The sequence below is a fragment of the Charadrius vociferus genome, unplaced genomic scaffold, assembly GCF_000708025.1.
Source record: "Charadrius vociferus isolate BGI_N301 unplaced genomic scaffold, ASM70802v2 scaffold39, whole genome shotgun sequence".
Classification (NCBI taxonomy): domain Eukaryota; kingdom Metazoa; phylum Chordata; class Aves; order Charadriiformes; family Charadriidae; genus Charadrius; species Charadrius vociferus.
The window spans coordinates 1,049,717-1,070,776 of NW_009650188.1; the positions used below are offsets into that span (position 1 = coordinate 1,049,717).

The 21,060-nt window shown below is 36.5% G+C and overlaps 1 protein-coding gene across 1 annotated transcript in view; it reads right to left on the reverse strand.

The window, feature by feature from the left end:
- Window positions 1-21,060, reverse strand: part of CDC73 (cell division cycle 73) — a 108,846-nt gene that overhangs the window by 16,586 nt on the left and 71,200 nt on the right. The window contains exon 12 of the mRNA XM_009892874.1: window positions 1,619-1,676. Within this exon, the coding sequence (XP_009891176.1) occupies window positions 1,619-1,676 (58 nt within the window). The remainder of the gene's footprint in view (window positions 1-1,618; window positions 1,677-21,060) is intronic.

Here is a 21,060-nt window from a genome sequence, read left to right on the forward strand (position 1 = left end):
AATTCAACTAACGCTTCTATGTGCAACAAAGTACCCCCCTGGAAATTGCTCATTTTAAATACTTTGACTGCTAAAAACAGCGTAACTATTTTTTTTTGAAGTTCCAAACTCCGAAATATCCTAGAACAAGCAGAAAGATAAGGTTGGGGTTTGTGGTTTTTGTTTTGTTTTGTTGTTTTTGTTTTTTTTTTTTTTTAAACAAAGGAAGCAGTACATACTTTCTTCAGACTATACCTCTCTTCTTCATTCTCTCTTCAACTTACAATATAGAGGCAAGATAATGGATAAGATTGGCCTTAGAGCAGGGCCATATCAGTATAACCTGTATATGTAAGAAAAAAACAAACCAAAACAACAGACTTCTGCCACTTAATGACTATGAAATTACAGCTAGCAGTAGGGGTCTGTGACAATTCAGTCATATTTCTGCTCTTGCCACTTCTACCCTTTTCATACTGCTGTCTGTCAACATTTGCATTATTATGCTTAACGGGGCTAGTGAGATAAATATGACAGGCAGCATGACCTTTCTGGTACCAAAAAAACAAAACAGAAGAATCTGTGCACAACAGCATTTAGGTATGCTGAGAAGCATCTATTAGAATAGATTTTTTTGGGGGCGGGGAGAATAATTTTTACAATATTAAATCTTAGAATTAAACCCTACTAATAAATCTGAAGGAATTAGCAAGGCACACACTGAAAGCATTTAGTAGTCTCAACAATAAAATACAGTACTCCAGCATTACTTCTAGAAAAAGTATATTAAAGAGGTAGCTTTGTTTCCAGATGTCCAAAATGTCCCCTTTCCAATACCTTCATAACAGCAACCATCATGTTGTTATTTAATAACACCTCTGATTCAAGACTTTCTTCCACCAAACTAGAAATTCTCATAGTATGTAAACTAGGTGCAGATATGCACACAGCCGTTTAGAAATACCGATCCTCTCATATACTGTCTGTACCCTTACACTCTTTTAAAATCTCTAATGGTTTCTAATTAAAACAAAACAAAGTACCTATATCATTCCATCTTTGAATCTCAATTTGAGATTCAATCTGACATACAAAATTAACTCTAAAGTCTACTAACTGGGAATTAAAAAGTCAGTTGAGGATCCTGGCCCCATTACAAATACCTTACATGCTAAGTGCGAAGAAGTAATGATAACGCATTCAGAGAAAGACATTTCTGATATATTAACAACAGAAGTAATAATATATCTCTCTTTGAGACTAGCTTTTCTATTTAGGTTGTTTCTTCTTGAAGTGTTAACCAGTTCTTATTATATATTTGAGCTGGCATTTGTGAACTACCAAGCTGACAACCAAGAAGTTCGTCACTTTTTAATTTCACTAGTGCATCCTTTCAAAGGGATAATTGGACAACAGACCAAAGAGAATGAACCCAAGCCCCAGACCCTGGACCATTTCAATTCGATTTATGCACGGCGTAACGTTAACCAAAAAGTTACGTTATTGCCAATACATATGCAGTTAAAGGCCAAAAATACGTGATCCCCACTTCATTCTTCAGCTAACTAGAGTCTTCAATAGTACTTTGAAACTCATACTTATTTGGGACAGAAGCACAAATAAAATTAAGTTACCTTACCTGGTCGTGGTACAGGCTGTGCTGCTGGAGTTTGTGTTTTTCGAGCAGAAGCACCTTCCTTTTAAAAGACAGAAGAGGTAATATTAACGGCTGGCCTTCTTGTCATGTTTGTGGGGTTTTTAAATGAACGTAGAGCTACAGAGGGTATCATGAAAATGAGGGCAATACATTCCCATTAAAGAGGAGAAAGAAAATCATTAATATATTCAAAACTCTTTACAGATTCTGTTTCAGACTTGGGGAAGACAGACAATCTCATAAGCATAAGCTTTTAACAGGTTTACATTAACCATCAAATGCCAATCAGAAACTTTTTTCATATAGTCAAAGAAACCTTTTCTCTTTATAGCATCGTTTCATTTTACCTATGATCACTTTCACCACGGGTTAATAACTTAAATGTAAGCAATTGGCTACAGAAATTTCAAAACAAGTTCTGCTTATGCTCTCGATGGAAAACTAGGACCAAGAAAATGAAATGCATTCCTAAAAAGAGTTTTAGTGCCCAGAAATAGCATTCTCATGATAATTAGTTCTGCTCATGCCTTATCCAATTACCTTAATGTAACAAACAAGAGACTTGCACTACTATTTATTCTTGTTAACTCCGCAGAGTCAACACGCCACGAAAGAGAACAATGAGGTCACACACGTCTGGTTCCAAAGCAACACTGAATTCCTGCAAGAACAAATTCTATTCTCTGTTACTTCTGTGAAACACCACTGAACAAAATATATACCACTAACAATATTACCAACGCTGTAAAAGAAAAAAAAACAAAAACAAAACAAACAACAAACCAAACCAACTACATATTCCAGCTACTTCAATTTGCAAGGCTGTCAGAAAACCTGCTAACATGAAACCACGAATTTTACCTGAAAATGACTTAAACGCTATGTGAAACATACCCTACAACTGTGAGACACTCAGAAACGTCACAGATCCCACCCTGGGAAAAACCTGTTTCAGAGTACTCCGATATGGCATTATCACATTTGTGTGTCCATGCATAAATAACAATATGTTCTTTAATTCAAAATAAAAAAAGCTAATGAGCAGGGGACTAAATGCAAGCAGACTCAAGTTCCATGATTTAAGTGACACCTAAAGAAACTGCTTTTAAGTCTGCGCCATGAAAGTTAAAACTGTTTTTATCTCAAGAACTGTGAAGTACAAACAGAAGAGAGGATCACTTGACAAGCCCTCAGAAAACACAAATTTACACAAAGTATCTCTTCCCCGAACTTTAGTCAAAGCCACCCATGATTAGTTACAACAGGCTGGAGCTGACATTTGGTGCAGAGCGCAGCTTTTCTAACTTTTACAGTCAGCAACCTCCTATTAGTCTTCAGTATAAGGAGTTAACCCCCCATTACGAGAAATGGATTAAACATGGATTTTTCCTGCACTCTTCTCTGCTTATTAAAATACCAAATGTAGGGCACTTGAGTCAGTAACTTATTTTAAGACTTACTTTTTTAGTATCCGAGAAAAGGTATTTTTGCCAGTGTCCTTTTACAATAATTACTCAGAAAATGATAAAAATCAAAATACCACTCTGTAAAGGAAGAGCAGCAGGAAAGGCTGACTACCTTTGAGGAGCCTCGTGACTGAGGAACAGCAGTTACTTGAAACAAACTTTTATTTTAACCAAGAAAGTAGAAATAAATCGTTTGCATCTGTTTCTACAGAAAAATGTCATTTTTCAGTGTGAAAAGACTGTTCCTGTGGTGCATTAATTACACATTTGAAGAAATACCAAGAATTCTCCCGTAACATTTCCTTATATTCACAGCACTTCATGAAATGGAAAAAAATAAACCCTATCAAACTAAAGAAACGTCACTTCCTGCAATGCTACGTTTCAAGTTTCTAAATCCAATTCAGTTTGCTCCGATGCTTAACTATTACTGTCTGCAGCACCACACATCCATTCCTCCTCTCCTCCCCTACAGAACCAGTAATGCAACTTTTCTGCCTCCCCGTCCACTTCTTCAGTGCCCCCGATGTCTCAAACGGACCCTGCAGGTCCTATGGCAGCTGCAACGAAGGGAGGGAACCAGGAGCTGCTTCAGAGATTCTGGAGATTGGTTATAATTCTTTCCAAGAATTTCCAAAATTACAACCAAAGCCTTCCTTTGGTTTATATGTGACTTGTGCTTGTGATTTCTCTCTTCACCACATAAAGCACCGGAATATACATAGAATCAAGGCTAACAAAATAACCGGCAAATGATCTATTTGGGAGTTTTTCCGTACTTTCCTCCAAATTGTCTTCTCTGAAGTGATTAAAGGGAAACTTAGTGCAGAAGCCTAAAAGGAAAAGGCAGGGCTTTGAGAACATTGCAACTGAACCAAACCGAAGCAGACCCCCAAAACAACAAATAATCACAAATAAAAAACAAACAAACCAACCAAACCAAAACACACACATGAAAATATCTGATTAATGGTAGGAAATAAATTCATTTAAATAAGTAGACACAAGAGATAGCTACCACTTCCACACCTATGACCTTTCTATTTGCAAGAACAATGTCTGCAAATCAATAAGTGATGGAGGCCACGGCTTTTAGTTCTGTAAATCACTGCCTTAGACTGCAATAATTTCATGGATGAACCGCAGCTCACAGCTCCTGATACTCTGGCATCTTAGCACAGCAGCTCAGTTGTCACCTACTGATGGCATAACATCCATTCTTCGTAGCTGATTTACAACTCTCTATGATTATCAGTGACCTAATCACCACAGCCTATTATGTAAAAACTGTGGACAATGTTGCAAAAGAAGCTCTGATCAATACTTCAAGCCCGCAGTTCTTAAATGGTTGGTAAGGAGAAAAGTATACTATTAACACGTGGAAAAACCAAGACTGCAGAGCAGTCGTGGTTGACAAGACACAGTAAATGGAGAAGAAAACCTGCTTTGAATAAGCTTTAATTAGCAGGATATTTTTGCTAACATTTCACACTGTCCTGAAAACAAAAGATGCTGAGCTTGGATACAAAACCTAATGTTTTTCAAAATAATTTAAAGGTATAAGTTTTTCCTACCACAATGCAGTGATTTATGATACAAGCTCTGTTAACAAGGCAGGTATAGCCACAGAGAACTACATGATAGGATTTGTCCCAGACAAAAAGTTAAGTTGATGGAGTAAACTTCATTGTTGGTTCATTCGACCACAGAAAGTAAGTGCTGCTGGTAATTAATGGCATGTTAGCTACTCCGCGGCAACTTCTCGTTTACATGCTTTAACTCCTTGTAAAGACAGTAACTTATTTCTCAGTAAGCACACAGTAATAAGACATTTCAAATCTTCTAATGTGAAGTTTTTAATGTTAAATTTACTCTTAAGTAACTAGCACACTGCAAATTCAACCTCCAGTTAGGGGAGCTTTTGTTTGCACAGCTGTACCCTAAACATCAGAAGCAGCAAAAATCACTGTTAAGCTATTTAAAGAACATTCATTTCCTCAAAGTTTCTGAACACTTAACAGTTTTGCTCGAAGATGACGTACCTAATTCTTATGCATAAGCTGTTTGAGATTGTTAAGGAGTATATTATGAATATTCATAAGTTGAAACTAATTTAGTAACAAAACCATGTAATTTGAAAAATACAAATCTTCTTTAAGACGTCCACTTAACATCGTATTTTAATCAAAAACATATTACTTGGTTTAGTTGTGCTAATTTACCATAGAAGGTTATATATAGTTTACTTAGAATTTACATTAAACATATGAGTATTTAACCATTCAGAAGCAACAACCTGACATAGGGTGAAATCAGGAAAACAGATACCAAAAGCTTCATACTTTCCTGAATTTCACTGCCTCATTTACAGATACACAACTGTATACATTTTGCAGGGGAATTAATTCAATTTCAGTACTAATGTTTCCTATCACATTAGACACTTACAAAATGTCTGCTCCATAACTATATTTATTTAATGTATGCCTTCTCCTACTCAGCACTGTCCTACCTAAACAGCTAAAAATATTGGGTTCACAACCCAGGGCATGAATAGAAACCAGATTAGGACTTGTGGGGGGAAAAAAAAAAAAAAAAAAATCCAGATTCTTACTTCTAGTCAAACAAGGGGAAAAAAACCCCACACCCTGAAGGATGATTGACTTCTATTATTGTATGCCCTGGTAATTAAGCTTTTAGTGTGTTCTTTTCTTTCCTCATGTCTTCATACAAACTCCATGTTTGTCTTAAAAAGTCAAACACTGCCATGTGCTCTGCTAAGTTTTGTGAGAGTAAACTATGTTTACAATAAAAAGAAGCTTTAGGGCTATTGCATAAAGTCCCTTAAATGTGCATGTTTTGCATACAGCTTACCTCACACCTTTCCTTTCACATGTGCGTTCATTTTCCCTTCCCTGCTTCTACATTATACAGGCATGTTGTAATATATTATAAAGATGCAAATTGTTTTGGACAGATTCTCAGCACAATTGTCTGTCTTCCAATATATTGCATCATCAATCCATGTTAATATAAAACATTCAACAAGTTCAACAACTTTCAAAAGATCTGCTTCTTGCAATAGCAAATCTGAAATATTCCATGCATTCCATTCCCATCCAAAATACTCTAACCAAGAAAAAAAGTAAACTATGGTCAATCTATAGCTGTATTTAGTTACCCAACAGTGGGTGTTGTTTTGATTTGGATTTAAAAAAACAAAACAAAACCAAACAACTTTTAAAACCCGCTGCATTGTTTGTAGACCTTTTTAATAATAAAACAATTCTGTAATTCTTTGTGTTAATTTGCAAAAATCACCAATTACCAATATTCATCTGATACCATGAGCTAGCTAACTAGTTTTTTTCTGTATTTTAGAAAAAAAAATTATCTGTATTTTAGATACCTAGTACTTAAGTCTAAGGGAGCATTAACATCCACCATTAAGTTACTTTCACTCACTTCTCGTTTGGAATCACAAATTGCCAAGTCAGTTTACTCTCTTGAAGTACAAAAAAAAGCTATTAAAAGTTTCTTATTGTGGCTTTGTAAGGTACAAATAATGGAAGGAAAACGCTCAAACTATCTCATTGCACATTCGCTATCCCAAGTGGTTTCTATGTAGAGATCCATAGTCTGTAATATTTTGACCTTTAAAAAAATGTTAGGAGCAATGGACAGAATTGACAATTTGATGCCATCTTGTGGCTTTTTTAATTTAGCAAATTTAATTTCTATCTTGTTCTTTTATAACATTTAAATTAGTACAAGATCTTTACCCCAAAATCTAAACATTCTTAGGTAACTTGTATGCTCCTGCACAGAAGTAGTACAAGTAAAAAGTAATATTTGATTCTGCTAGAAGTATTAGCAACTGCTTGCATATAAAACGTAAAGCATCTTTCAGCTTGACTATCCACAATGGAAGATAATTTAACCAAGGACTGTTTTGTTCATAAAGATGAACACAGTAAAACTGCAACACTGAAACTTCAATGAGAAAGAAAATAAATACATGTGTATGGTAAGCTTGTAAAATTATCTTTAAGAACAGACTTCAATTTACCTAGTCAATTTAGGGCAGAAGAGACTAAGAACTCATTTTAATTACCAGCAACTATACTATCATTGCCTGAGTGATTTAAAGTATCAAACCTTTGAAGGTTCTAGTAACACCCAGCCTCAAAAACTATGGCAAAATCTAGAACAACTGCACAGTTAAAAAGAGTATTTTTTCTAGAAATAAAATCTTGTATACATCAATGTATGACAAACAGCCAAAACAATGGAACAAAACTTTAAAAATGGGTATCTAACATGGGATCCAGATGCTCTACTTGAATCTTGATAGAAACACCTATCTATTTCATATAAATAGTTTGGATTCTGAAAACACAGGGCTTTGTTCTAAACATTTGAAGCCCTTAAAAGCTGTGTTGGTGGGGCAGGGGTGGGAATCTTCCAAAGAACCAAGCAAAACAACCTAACCAAGTTGCCCTGCCTCTGCAGTCTTCCTAGTAATTATCTGACTTCTGTTCATATCAAGAAAATTTTAATTTTAAGTTTAACTAGTGTTTCACATCATCGTTTTATGTACACGTGAAACTGGTATAGCTTATTTGCATAATTCTGTGCACACAAATCTGCATATGCAGTCCCCCAAGACAGATATTTAAATAATAAACCGCAAGCTTTTAAATGCCTTCCTAATTTTAAACTATGCTGTAAAAAAAAGGATTTAATAACAGGATCCTAACTGTTGTGCAAATACTGCTAATATCACAGTCATTTTAACTTCCGTTGCTGGTAATATTAATAAAAAGGTCATTTCTACTGTTTACATTGTTTCAACTTCCTTATAGTCTAGAAAAGAGAGTGGGAGTTTAAGCAGAATTAGACATAATTTTATAAAATGAATTTGAAAAGGAGAAGAGTTTACCATTATTTATCAAAGGCTTCCGATACCAACTGCCTAAGGAAAATACCACCATAGCTTTGCTATTTCCTACTTCGACCACTAAAAAACTGATGTGACAAAAGGGGTTAGTAAAAATCATGTAAATCGTATTTATTTCAAAATTCAAAAGTGCTTATACTGAAGATCGTGTCTTATCAACCACAGTCTGAAAAAAATACCAGTGGAAGATTGCCAATCCTCAAATTCAGTTGCAAGAAAGAAAACTTGATGCCCATCTTCTTACAAAGATAAAGCAAATTTCATTATAGTTTTCAAAATAAAGTTAGTACATAAAACAAATTTCACAAGTGTAAGGAAATCAGATGTAGACAGTCTCTTCTGAATGAGTACAGCATGACAATGATGGAGGAGAGAGAGAAAGGAGAAGCAAAGGAGAGTGGCAGAAATAGAACTATGCTGGTGTCATCAAGGGACTAATTGAAATTTAGAAATACTAATACTTGTTCCACAGCATTCAAATTCAACTTTTGTTTACAAATCTGGTCCCTTATTAATCCATTACAGAATTAAAACTGACAAGATTACTCAAATTCTGGAACGTTGACACTGTACAACATAATAAAGAACAGGATTTTTTTTCAGTAGATGGAGATCAGTGTCATTGAAAGAAATGAAAAAGACTTACTGCAGTGTCTTCTTGATTACAACCAGGTTAAAAGTAGTTCAGTTTAAACATGGAAAAATATGGCTGAATTAATTGGACTGCTTATAGTTAGCTTAGGCAATATTCTGGTTCTGCAAAGAAAATGGATCTAAGCAACACATAGCAACTGAATCTACAAGAATAGTGACTAGTGATCAATTAAGGACAAAACTACATAAATACGCTAAAATAATAATAATAAAAATTATGGGAGATGCTTTTCGAAAGAGTTAATGAAAGCAACAATTACTGATATGCCTTAAAACTTAAGCATTACCTTCAAAGCTAAGCTTTCAAAACGTTTCTGACCAATCTTTAACGAAACATCCTACAGCTCCTCCCATCTTTATCTTCGCACAAAATATCAGTAAAATTAAGATCTTCATCTTGAATTTACATCAGTCATGTAATTTCAAACCCTTGCTATTGAAATAGCAATTTTGAGCTGGAGAGGAATGTTGGTGCCAAAGCCAGATTAAGCATGTAAGCACTTCCATTTCCCTGGGGATAAACTGTTTTCATCAAAAACCAACTCTTAATCCTGAGAAGAGAACTCCACAGGTTTTGTTTGTTTGTCTGCTTTTAAAAAATAAAGGCCTGCCCATAATATACATACTTGTTTTTATTTAAATCACTCATTCCCTTGGAAGTACGCAAAAAGACAAAAGTAGGTATCACTAAAACATTATTTTTGCTTAGAATTCTTTCCCTTTGGGTTAATTAACTGAGCCAGCCTCACGCACATTACTTGGCAATCAGTAAGATTTTTCACAAACAGTTTGAGAACAAAAGGATTGTTTCATCTTTCTCAAAAGTCAGGCGCAAAAGTTTATACACTACTGGGTTTTTGTATACTAAAATCAGAACGTGCCACATCAATTCAATAGAACCTGAATTTGCATAATTGTGAAATTTACTACAATTTGCTAATGTTTTAGTCTCCAACTTTCAACTTCACGCATTCATGAATCTCTAGTTCCAATACTACCTGTAACCGTTAAGTATTAGTCACTCATATGAAGTGGTTTTTCACCAGAAATATCACAGAATATGGGGCTCAAGCAATTCATTTGCATAAAAGCACTGCTGACACGCAAGCTGCAAACACACGTAGAAAAGCAGTTATTTTTCTATTCAGATCCTGCTTTGGAAATTATATGCAAGGGAACAGTCATATATACATTAAAGAAAATGTTGCTCTGTACTGAGCAACAGGAAGAACCCACTTACACCTGCACTCTGTGAGCAATATATTTGCAGAGGAAAAGGCTTAAAAGACCTCGAAAAGGTTCCTTTACAACTTCTGGAGAGACTCGTAAAATGTTTTGTGCGAGCAGATTATTTTTAAAAGCTCTGTGGGTACCTAAACAAATCCACATGGAGCCTTAACTTCTGCATGATCCTCCCCTCCACCCCCCAAAACAAAACCCAACCCAAAATGAACCAAGACCCAAGCAACTGATTAACTTTATGTGACTCTGTTCTATATTTCAATGCAATAGAAACTGATGAGGTTCTTTCCAGGCTCTCCTTGGTTATACTGAATCCCGTTACTAGAACAGGAGATGCTGTAACACTAGAATTCTAATACATAGAAAGCTATTAAAGCCCTTAGGTGTTTTTCATGATTGCTTGTTCAACAAATTATCCAGCACCACTTTGTGTGAGTTGTACTTCATCTTGATGTGATTGTCTCCTTTCTATTCACTGAAAAAAAAAGTTTTAATATTCTTCTTCCCTACCTTACCAGCTTTAGCGATTGCAGCACTATGGTTATACATTACATTATGTTACAAGAGAACATAATTATCATGGGTGGTCATGGCCAGAGAGATGAAAGCAATTTTCCAAGTAATCACCTTGGAAGACGTAAAATATCAGGAGAAAATCCTGGAACTGTATTCCTTGAGGAGCCAATGCACAAAGCTGAACAGTGGAATGATGAACTCTTAGTTGTTTGTGTTGCCTAGAAAAGCAACTGCCGAGTTCAAAACCAGCATGAGCTTTTTCAGGATCAAAAGCTTTAGCTGCAGCTATAATAAATTGTAATAAACAAGCCAAGAGATAAGAGGGCTTGAGCGATGACAGTGATGATTATAAGAATACAACAGACTATAACCACGTCAACATGGAAAGGGCTATTTTGAACTTTCACAGGCCAGGGAAAAGTCTAGAAAAACGTTCAAATTGCAGAACTGTCTTGACACTCAAGACTTCCTCCTTTATAAGTAACAACTAATCTACTATGCAAGTTCAGCTGCAAAAGAGTAGGTGTTTTTTTTCAAACCACAAAAGGTGATGTTCTTGAGGCCTATTCTAAGTGGAACAGGCTGCCAGAATTACTGAAGTACAGATCCAGGCAGCCAGTCAAGTAATATTGGTAAGGTAATTTATGCTATCTCAAATTTTCTTCTGAACTCTTTTTATATGTCTGTACTTTGCGAGTTGTACACTAAGACACCCCAAGACAGTCTTGTTGGACACGCACTTGCTTCACTGGCTACAGCAAAGTTAAGTGATAGCAACTGTAGGTATAGGAAATTAAAAAGTACTATATAAAAGGGAAGAAAGTGTATATATAAGAGTTAACTGTGCTATTTGCAAACAGAGTAGTAAACCTCCAGCATAACATCTGTTTAAAGCCCTCATCAACAAGCTGTCCGTTGAGACAGAGCAGATTCACTATCTTTCGTGCTGCGATAAAAATATTGACAAAATATTGAGACACAAGAGATTATCTGTACAACATCAGACCAGCAAGTTAGAAACAGAAAAGTAATGTACTGCAAACATTTCTGAGTTTAGTCCAGCATGAAAGTCTTACGATTTTTGGGCTTGCATATGCGGCAGTTATCCACATACTAATTCCCCCAAACTGGGAAGACTGGACAATTTAATCTGCTTACAAGTAGCTAGAATACTGTCTCTAAACGTTTGTCCTGCCCCAGCTGCATAAGTTCACAGGCTTCTTCCTAATTGTTATATAAAACAAAACAAAACCCACAAAAAACTACACAACAAAAAAATTATATTGAATACTGAAAATTAACCAAAGAAACACCATATTCACAAAAAAAAACCCCAGATTTTGTCCTGCTCTCCCTCTACAGATCTTGTTGCTTTAACTCATTTAAAAAACAGACTGAAAGGAAGAAAATATGTTGTGTACCATGAAGATAGAAAGTGAGTCAAATCAGGGTGCAAGCACAGTTTTTAGGTGAATGCTGATGAGAGGACAATGGGTGATCAGACTTTTTTGTTCACTTTTTGACACTGTGGCTAAGGACCCTCGGATCATAATGGCAGCAAAAGGTATCACTTCTCCATGGCAAGAACGCAAATTTCATCATTTCCCCCTTTCTCAAATGCCTAATTATAGCCTTACATTTACAGCTTGTACAATCAGAAGAGCCCCTGTGAAATGTTTGCCAAGCACTATATGTAAACACAGCATTATTCAAGGTTAAAATGCATGGGAAGAGCAACAAAAACTCCAGACAAAGATTTTTGCAATAAAAGCGCCTCCAGCTGGGGGGATGGGACGGGATCTACTTGTGTTACCACCAGTCCAGATTCTGTTCCCCATCTCCTTTCCTCATATGCGCAACATAACAATCTTTGTCAACAGGTTGATGATCTGTTCAGAGGAACTGATCTATGCTCAGTTTTTATCACAAGAAGCTGGGAATCTGACACATAACAATCTGCCTTCAAACACAAAGTTATTGGTCATCTTGTGAATACACTTTTAGTTCATTAAAATACTAAATCCAAGAGAAACCAACTATTTTGGAACAGACACAGAATGCCTTACATTTTCAATGTACATGCTTGCTATATGGTGCCATATGAAAAAGCACTATTTTGAAAACTATTATTATGACTAGAGCTGACAGTGGATCACAATGTTTATTTCTGCCTAGTGATTTCATACACTCGTATCAAGTAAAACAAAAGATTTCAGTAGGTTTAACTTCAAAGAAAACACATCTATTACTGGATCAAAATCTTTACATTCAATTTTTAACAAAATAAACAGATCCATGAAAACACTTACCCACAATTTAGGATTTAAAAGAATATACATACAAACCTCAAGAACAAAACCTAAGAGGTTCATAAGAAGTGTATTAATAGCACCTCAATCTTAGTATTAAAACTTTAGAAATGACATAGCCTCTAGCTTCCCATGCTTTATATACTTAACACAGTAAAACATCAGGGAAAAAAAACTGTGCTGTTCAGTATCCTCAAATGGCTGCTCCACCACTAGCAAAAAAATCATTAACATATCTTTCTCAGTACGGTATTCTGAAGTTTGAGCATTTCCCAAATTTACAATAATAACATCCCACCTACACCAGTCACAGGAGCTCTGACAAACTGTCTTCTAGACTACCTAAATCTTTTCCTTGGACTGACTTATGTAAAAGTTTTACACATACCATCACAATTAAACATCCAGAATAAAAACGCAGTGGTTTTGGTACTGTTATATGCCATTCATGGTCCTGTTCTCCCATTCTCTCTCCCTCCAGCTTTACCGGTGAGATCCATTGCACTACATACATTTTACTGTAGAACTCTCATTCTAGAATTCTGTTTTAATTAAAATACGATCTTATTTACAATTATGAAGGAGCACTTAAATTAGATCATACCGTTTTTTATACCCCTGTCCCCCCTTTTCCAAGAAATTTCTACTCAGTGCAACTGGGTAACTCCAAAAGGCCTGAAGTTTCCCTCCCTAAGCGCATATGTAAATAGCTTAAAAAGTTAACATATTTTGCAGGGAGCACTACCATGCAGCACTAAATCACACAACTGTACATGTCTGCAGAAACAGTCAGGAAGTTGCATGAACCCAAAATTCTGTCCTAGATTAAGCATTTATACTTATCCAACAGATTCCAAGATTAAAAAAAAAAACCCAAAACTAATAATCCTCCAAACATCGCAACACATTAAAGCCTTCTGGTTTATATCCAAAGAGCAAACAGACAATGCACTGTTCAACTTTCAGTTGTCTTCAGTGTGTTCTAAAAGTCTGGCTCTTTGACGAAAGTTATACAGCCTTTTTGATAGGGCTGGTTTACTTCAAAAAGAAATCCCGTATGTGAATCAAGCAGCAGAATCATCATATAACAAAGTCACCTGGGACACAGAAGTATTTTAGTCACCCATCATAGATACATATGTTGAAGAAAAACAATAGTAGAATAGATACCACATTTTCATCATAGCAACAATGCCTTCTACTTGTGTCCTTCTTGACAAATACTTAGGTTGAAAGAATTGCCTTCAAAATCTTTTTCACCAGCATGCATGCAATAGAATTTGTGTATTATTGCTACAATCTTATATGCCAAATAGACTGTGCAAACTGCTATTTGTATTTGTATCCTGAATTAAAATATCCTTCATACCACCTTACTGTAGAACATAAAAACCAGTGATGTTATATGCCTATATCAAAAACTAACTTTAATGGCAATAAATCATGCATTAAGTTAAAATACAGGAAGGATTCTGGCTGTATGACACAAGAGGAATTTTTCCATTTGGCCTTCTGCCTCTACTTTCAGCTTCCTTTGGCATTATATCTAAATTCCCCATTATTCTTCTCTCTTTAGTAGAGAAGATTAAATTAAGCCCTTCTCAAAGCACTAAGAAGACAGCATTCAACTTTTATTTTTTCATTTTATACACAATCCATATAGTAGATAGACTATCTCCAAGCTTCTATCTATGCATTATGAGATCTGGTTTATAAAACGACTGTTCTTTGAAATGGCTAGGGCACAGCTGTATTTTTGGTAGTGCAGAAATGCAGTCCTCTTAAACGAAGGTCAACTGACAAAGTCTCATTCCTACAGTCTGGGGGCATTCTATTCAAAGCTGAAGAGAGGAAAAGGGCCATACAAAAACTCTAAAATTTTTAGGATCTTCCTATTATGCTACGACTTTTATTAAGTCTTCATCCATCACTGCAGAAAAATAACCCCCTGACTAAATGAGTGGACTCAAAAGCGTATTTCAACACAGGTTTTGAAAGTTTCAAACGACTGCCTCTCTCACTCCCTATACACCTTCCCCTTACATGTATGTATACACACATACATACACAAATGCATCTTTAAGAACTTCCCACTGTGAATAAACCTCTAAGCTGACAGACTATGCCAGTCAGCACCGACACAGCTGAGGTTCACTGCAACTACTATTTCTGCTACTCACATGTTAGCAAATATCAGTCATCCATAATGATCCTGCGGATTTCACAGTTTATCTGAAGAAAATCTGCCTTAAGCAGCAAGACCTCTTCAGCTCTTCTTTAGCCCTCACATCTGTCCTGTTACTTCAAATAGTTGTTTCGCCTTTGAAACGTCTACTGTCAGTGATAAAAAAATAAACAAGATTTTTTTTTTTTTTCCCCTACAGCAATCTGTTGCTAAGTAAGATCCCCTCACTGGAAAACTGAGCACTTAGGTGGCAGGAAATAAAACTGAGTAAGCGACTAAGAGCATACAATGTTTTGGAAGAGAGTTAGGCTTCCAATGCCAAGAATGATCCAGATGAGGGGGAAAAAAAAAAAACCAAGTGCAACAAGACTCCTCTGTTATGACACCCTGGAACTTTCTGTACGTGCTTAGGAGGGCTTCACCAGTCACAAGCAGATTCAATTTCATAGGGACTCATCCAATAACTTCCTTGTCTTAATTTGGTGGTGCTCTACTTTTATGAGAAAAACACCAAAACAAAATAGCAGCGTCACCTTTTGAGAAAGGGCAGCACAGTAATTTTACGTGTAGCTCAAAAGGCTGGTAATAAGTACAAAGCCTCACACATCTCTATTTATTCCTGTTCTTTTAAAAACGACATTTTGAAAAGCGTATGAAAAAAACTATTCCGGATCTTATGCCAGACTACGTATTTCTTCCTTATTTCTCAGCTTCTACATTGTCATATTCTTAGGTAAATGAATATGTACCTATTTTGAAGGAAGAGTAAAAACTCTTATCTTCTCAAAGAGACATTTTTGTCACTGACTAGCCCGCACTTTGAAGAAAACCATCTGAAAATTAGATAAAAATAATGACAAGGTACTACCAGTATGAAAGCTGTTCTAAAAAAAAACCCCAACTTATTACTGCCGTCAGATCTCAATCAACTGGGATCAGATATTCCAGGCAGCACATTTTCCATTCCAGATGACAAAAGGTGCCTTAGATTTAGCGATTTCATTAGCTCAGGGCAGCTTCATAGAAACACAGCTAGTTTACTTCCCAAGCCAGCAGGGCTTCAGAAACAGCACCGCCACGCAGCATGGAGCTACTATTTATAAATCTTGCAAGCATCTCATGTATGCCGCAGCATTGTTTCAAGAACAAGCAAGCAATTCTACACAGAGTCATCAGAGCTTATTAGCTCCAGCCACACGGGACCTGAACCGACTCCACCAGACCATTCAGAGTAGGCCGATGCATCTATTCCCTAATGGTCGACGTTCCACAAGGCTTATTAGATTGTGTGCATTATCATGTGAATACACAGATCCAATTTTAATCTGGCATTGGGCCCAACCAACCTGCTAGCGAGAGAAGTACAGAGATTCAAGAGACCCGCTCTACCCTTCCCCGCTGCATCCAGCGTTTCCCACGTTACTGACGTATCTCCTTGCCCATTCCCTTCCCCCAGCACACCTCAGATAAGTGAAACTTAATTACACATAACAATCAAAACCTCTTCTTGTCATTAGGCAAACCCAGCATAAAAGTACAGATACTGGTGCATAGTTCCAGACAGCACTGTGTAGGGTCAACTGTAAAAAAAAAAAAAAGTGGTAAAAAAGAAAATATTTTTTTCACAGCAAAGAAGCCTTCCCCATTTGAGGTGACCTAGATTCTCAAAAAAAAAAAGCGGGGGGGAGGGAGATTCCCTTTTTGTATTGTATCCAGGCCTCATTAAATCAAGAAGGAATTTTCATTGCATTTTATTGCTTTGCTTGCTTACCTAGACACGCAATACAAATAGAAAATGACTGTTGTCTTTTTTGCACTATTGCGCTTCTTACTGATATTAATAGAATTACAGGGCTTTTTATATCTGGCAAAATAAGTACCTCCAAGGAAAACAGTAAGATGTAGAACCAACGGTGCAAAGGAAAAAGAAAAAGAGGTCAGATTTGGTCTCCAAAAAGCTATTTCTTTTCTTCTGCCATGTAAAGCACAATATGCACGCATTAACCAAAAATTACAGAAAAAGCATTTGTAGAAGTCTGAATGCTTAGTTATGCAAATCCTCGAAAGAAGACTTAAAAGAATCTGCAATATGCAACCCATCATCCAAGGTCATGAGATCTGCTGGGGTTTTAAGAGGATGACAGGGTGGGGTTTTTTGCATTTTAAAGAGTTTGGTTTTTTTGGTTTTTTTTTTTTTTTAAGATCCTTGGAGCTCCCTATAAATTACTTTAGTAAAACGGATCAGTGATAGAAAGCTTTGCAGATGCTGATTAAGAGTTACAAGAATATATATCTCTATCACAGAAGAATATAATCTTTATTTTCTGTTAAACACACTCCTCCCTACAGTATGCATTAATGATTTTTAATATTATGTCGAGATGGACAAGATGCAAGAGAGCTGTCTCTTGATTTTCTCCTCTGTTAGAAGCCACTAAATTACAGAAAATAAAAACCCAGGAATTTAAGTTTGAAATATAGTTTAGGATAGCAGAAAACAATAAAAACTCTCTAGTTTTGAACCCATATTCTCTATCAATTAACATAATGCAAACTGAGCTCTAAGAATTTCCTCTAAATAATGTATTTGAGGACTAGAAGTCCTGGTGACTCTGACTCTACATTAGCAATTTATGTGAAAAATATCCTCAGGCTCCTGAAATTAATCTAGAATCTTACAGATTACAGAAGGAATTATGAACAAAGTTATTCAGACAAAAAGCATGATTTCCACAGTATAGTTTGCTTTTCCTTGGAAGTCACTAAAGGGATGCTACCATGTAAGTTTAACGTGAATTTCAAAAGTGGAAAGAGAAAGTCTGCAGGACAGACTGGCTGGCAACTAGGGGTATGCAAAGTCATTTTGTACAGTAACTTGGTTGCTTTGTTTATCAGAAGCACATACAAATGAACACTTACTTCCAAACCATTTTTGCCACAAAAGAGAATTAACTTTGAAACAAGCAGAAATCAGTTCAGTGATATGAAGCACACTACATGATCAAACTCAGCACATATTAAAAATCAGCTTTTCATTAATACGCACTGACTGGAAAGTACTCCAAGTTGAGGGAATCATCAACATGGAACAACACTAGGAAAAAACTGATACATGAAACTGGTTGGCCAAGCTGAAGTCGTTCTATCAAACCAGGTGGCGTGCAGGGTGTTCGGGGTAATTTTAGTTCCCCCACCTTGTCAAGGAATGGGCAGCAGGGAACTGCTCTTAAAAGGGCACTTATCCTCCATTTTATGATCCAGGTTTTCTGTTGGATATCAACAAATATTGGTTAAATTTATTACAGGTATAGAACCTCTTGGATCACTGGAGAAAGGATTTTTCCACAGATTTTGTTGGTTTTCCTAGGATTTTTCCACAGATTTTGTTGGTTTTCCTAGTTTAAGCATCTGTGCTTGAAGAAAAGGCTTCAGGCATTTAAGACACTTGCTAAACCTTCGTTATTTCTGTTGTAAACCCTGTACGTCCCACTGAATTAGCAGGAAATGAGGATACCTACAGGATGGAGCTGTAGGAATTAATGTACTAAAGCTACTGAGGAAACATGACAGATGGATAGAGTCAATACAGGTCTCAACCCCAAGACACGTGAAATTCCAGCTCTTCAGTTTCACATTATTTAATGTTAAGTGAAGATCTGCGTCGCCAATTTCAACTTCAAAACCAGGAATTTTTGAGGCTGACCAAATGCCTCCGTATTCACATATGGATCACACACACGGGGGAAAAAATTTAGTGAGCAAGACGAACAGTTGGAGCTGCTAATCTCTTAATCAGCCTTCCAAAAGGAAGGCTGCTGGGCAGGAGGTCTACGTGCTGGTGATGAACCTGATGGGCAAGACTCTTCAAATCATTGGGAGAGAAGTGCTGGGTGCCTGATGGCAGCCTAAGGGAACAGGGTCTTTCTGTGCCTGTTGCGGGAAGGAATCAGGCAGAGAGAAGGAGCTGGATGGGTGGTAACAGCAGGAACAAGGCATTTTTCTCCTTAGGCATAAGAGCTGCTGACCTATTAACTCCCATAGGATGCCATCTTCCCACTTGAAGAGATTTGATAGGTAGAATCAGTTCCTCCCTGAAGTCTCACTTTCCGTAAGAATTTTCATTTAAAATTCTCATGCTGGGGGTGTGAAGGTGGATGTTAGGGGTAACTTCATCACATAGTGCAGGCGGTGGAATGAAACAAGTCATACGGTTAGGGGAAAACCAGGAATCTGTTTTCCACAGTCGTTCTTTAAGCTGCCTGTGAACTTCTGGTGCTGGTTGGCCTTCTCCCCCCTGCTGTGCTGAATCAAAGCTTCACGAAGTCCCCGCTCTTCACAGAATGCAAAAGGAATACTTGTGACAGGCAGAAAATATTACTGCTGGCACTGGACTGTCAGTTCATCAGCGGAGAACCACGCAACCAAAAGTACTGCACAACACAAATGAAATTATGTTGTCCATCCCCAGGAAAAAAAAAAAAATTAAAAAAAATCTGCATTTAGCACTTAAGCTCAGCAATAATTGGTTGCAAAGCCTGGGGGAAGACATGAAAAATCAAAATACAGAGAAGAAAGACAATGTGATAAAGCAACACATTATTGAGGGAAGAAACGTGTCTGGGCATCCAATATGCAAAATTTGCATAACACACAAAACCAGAACAGAAATAAAGTAGACTGAAACCATTTTGTACTTTGGCTTTTCAAGTGCTCCAAACCTGTGTTCCTCACAGGAGGCTATGATAGGGGAATGGATTGAATTCCAGTTAGATACCTAGAATGTCAGTTTACTTAATAATAATAAAAAAAACCAAACAAACAAGCTTTGTAATTATGAAACATCCCTTGAAACATTTCCTAATGCAGACGAAATAAGAAGTACCCTCCTGATTTGAAAAGATCATTCGGTCTTTTCTGTCTCACAACTTCGCAAAGTTAAGGGATGTGCTTATATTCCTTACTAAATGATACAACAATTATCAACTACACATTAGCAAACAAAAATACAGACATTTCACAATAACTGGAAACCTTTTCTAGTATTGTCACCATATCAGATTGATCTTTATTGCTGTATTTCTCTTTTAAGTTTGAGACGCTCAAATATGAATGAAATCATTAACTTTATGGCTTGGGTGTGATTACAATAGAGCGCAAAATCTTGCCCATTTATTAAAAAAATGTACCAAGCGTAAGCTGGGTTTCTCAACTAGCTAAGCAATGGTGAAAATCTGCTAAGGAATATCAGGCAGGCAATACTGACACTTGTGGTCATTTCTAGATTGCTATTTCCCATTCAGTTAAAAACATCCTTGTGATAGTTATGAAACATGTTGGGATCACAAAGGAGCCAAGTAAATTACAAATATTCTACAACCCTGTCCTCTCCACTCTAAATGACTAATGGCAGAAGAGCAGAATGGCCACTGGCCATATACCTAATAATTCTTAACACAGAAAACTGAAACTAAGCATTTATGACATTCCGTATTAACACATTTCCAGAATAAAGTTTAAAAGCAAATAACCAGCCTTGAAAATGTTGCCATAAATCATTCTGAACTGTCACTTGAAAGGTTTTCAACACATTACAGCTGAAATAATACTACATTTTACTATGATAAAATGGAATAATCTTTGCAAAGTATTCATGAAGTATCCAGAAAGCACAGTCTATATGGGAACATTCAGTTGACAGGTCAGCTATGATGTACGTATTTTGTTTAACTTTCATGGGACTCGTGGGCACCGGGCAGAAAATTACCAAGCAGTACACACCTGACTATCGTGACTACTCTAAATTGATTTGAGAAACTTCTGTTAATGTTGTCAAGAGAACTTTATTTAATGGCTCAACCTTAGGGTCTGATTTATTTTAAAACCAGTTAGACATTTCTACTGACACCCTCTAAAGATGACATGCCGGAAGTTTTTTTAAGGAAATATTGCAAACGTACACACCTTTGTTACACATAAGTAAACTTTGAACAGTTTACAGTTGTCACGTGCACAGGTTATTTTGAGCAGATGTCTTCTCTTACTCCTCGCATCTGCTTCTAGCTTTGCAGAACTCGCTGAACTGTCGAGCTTTC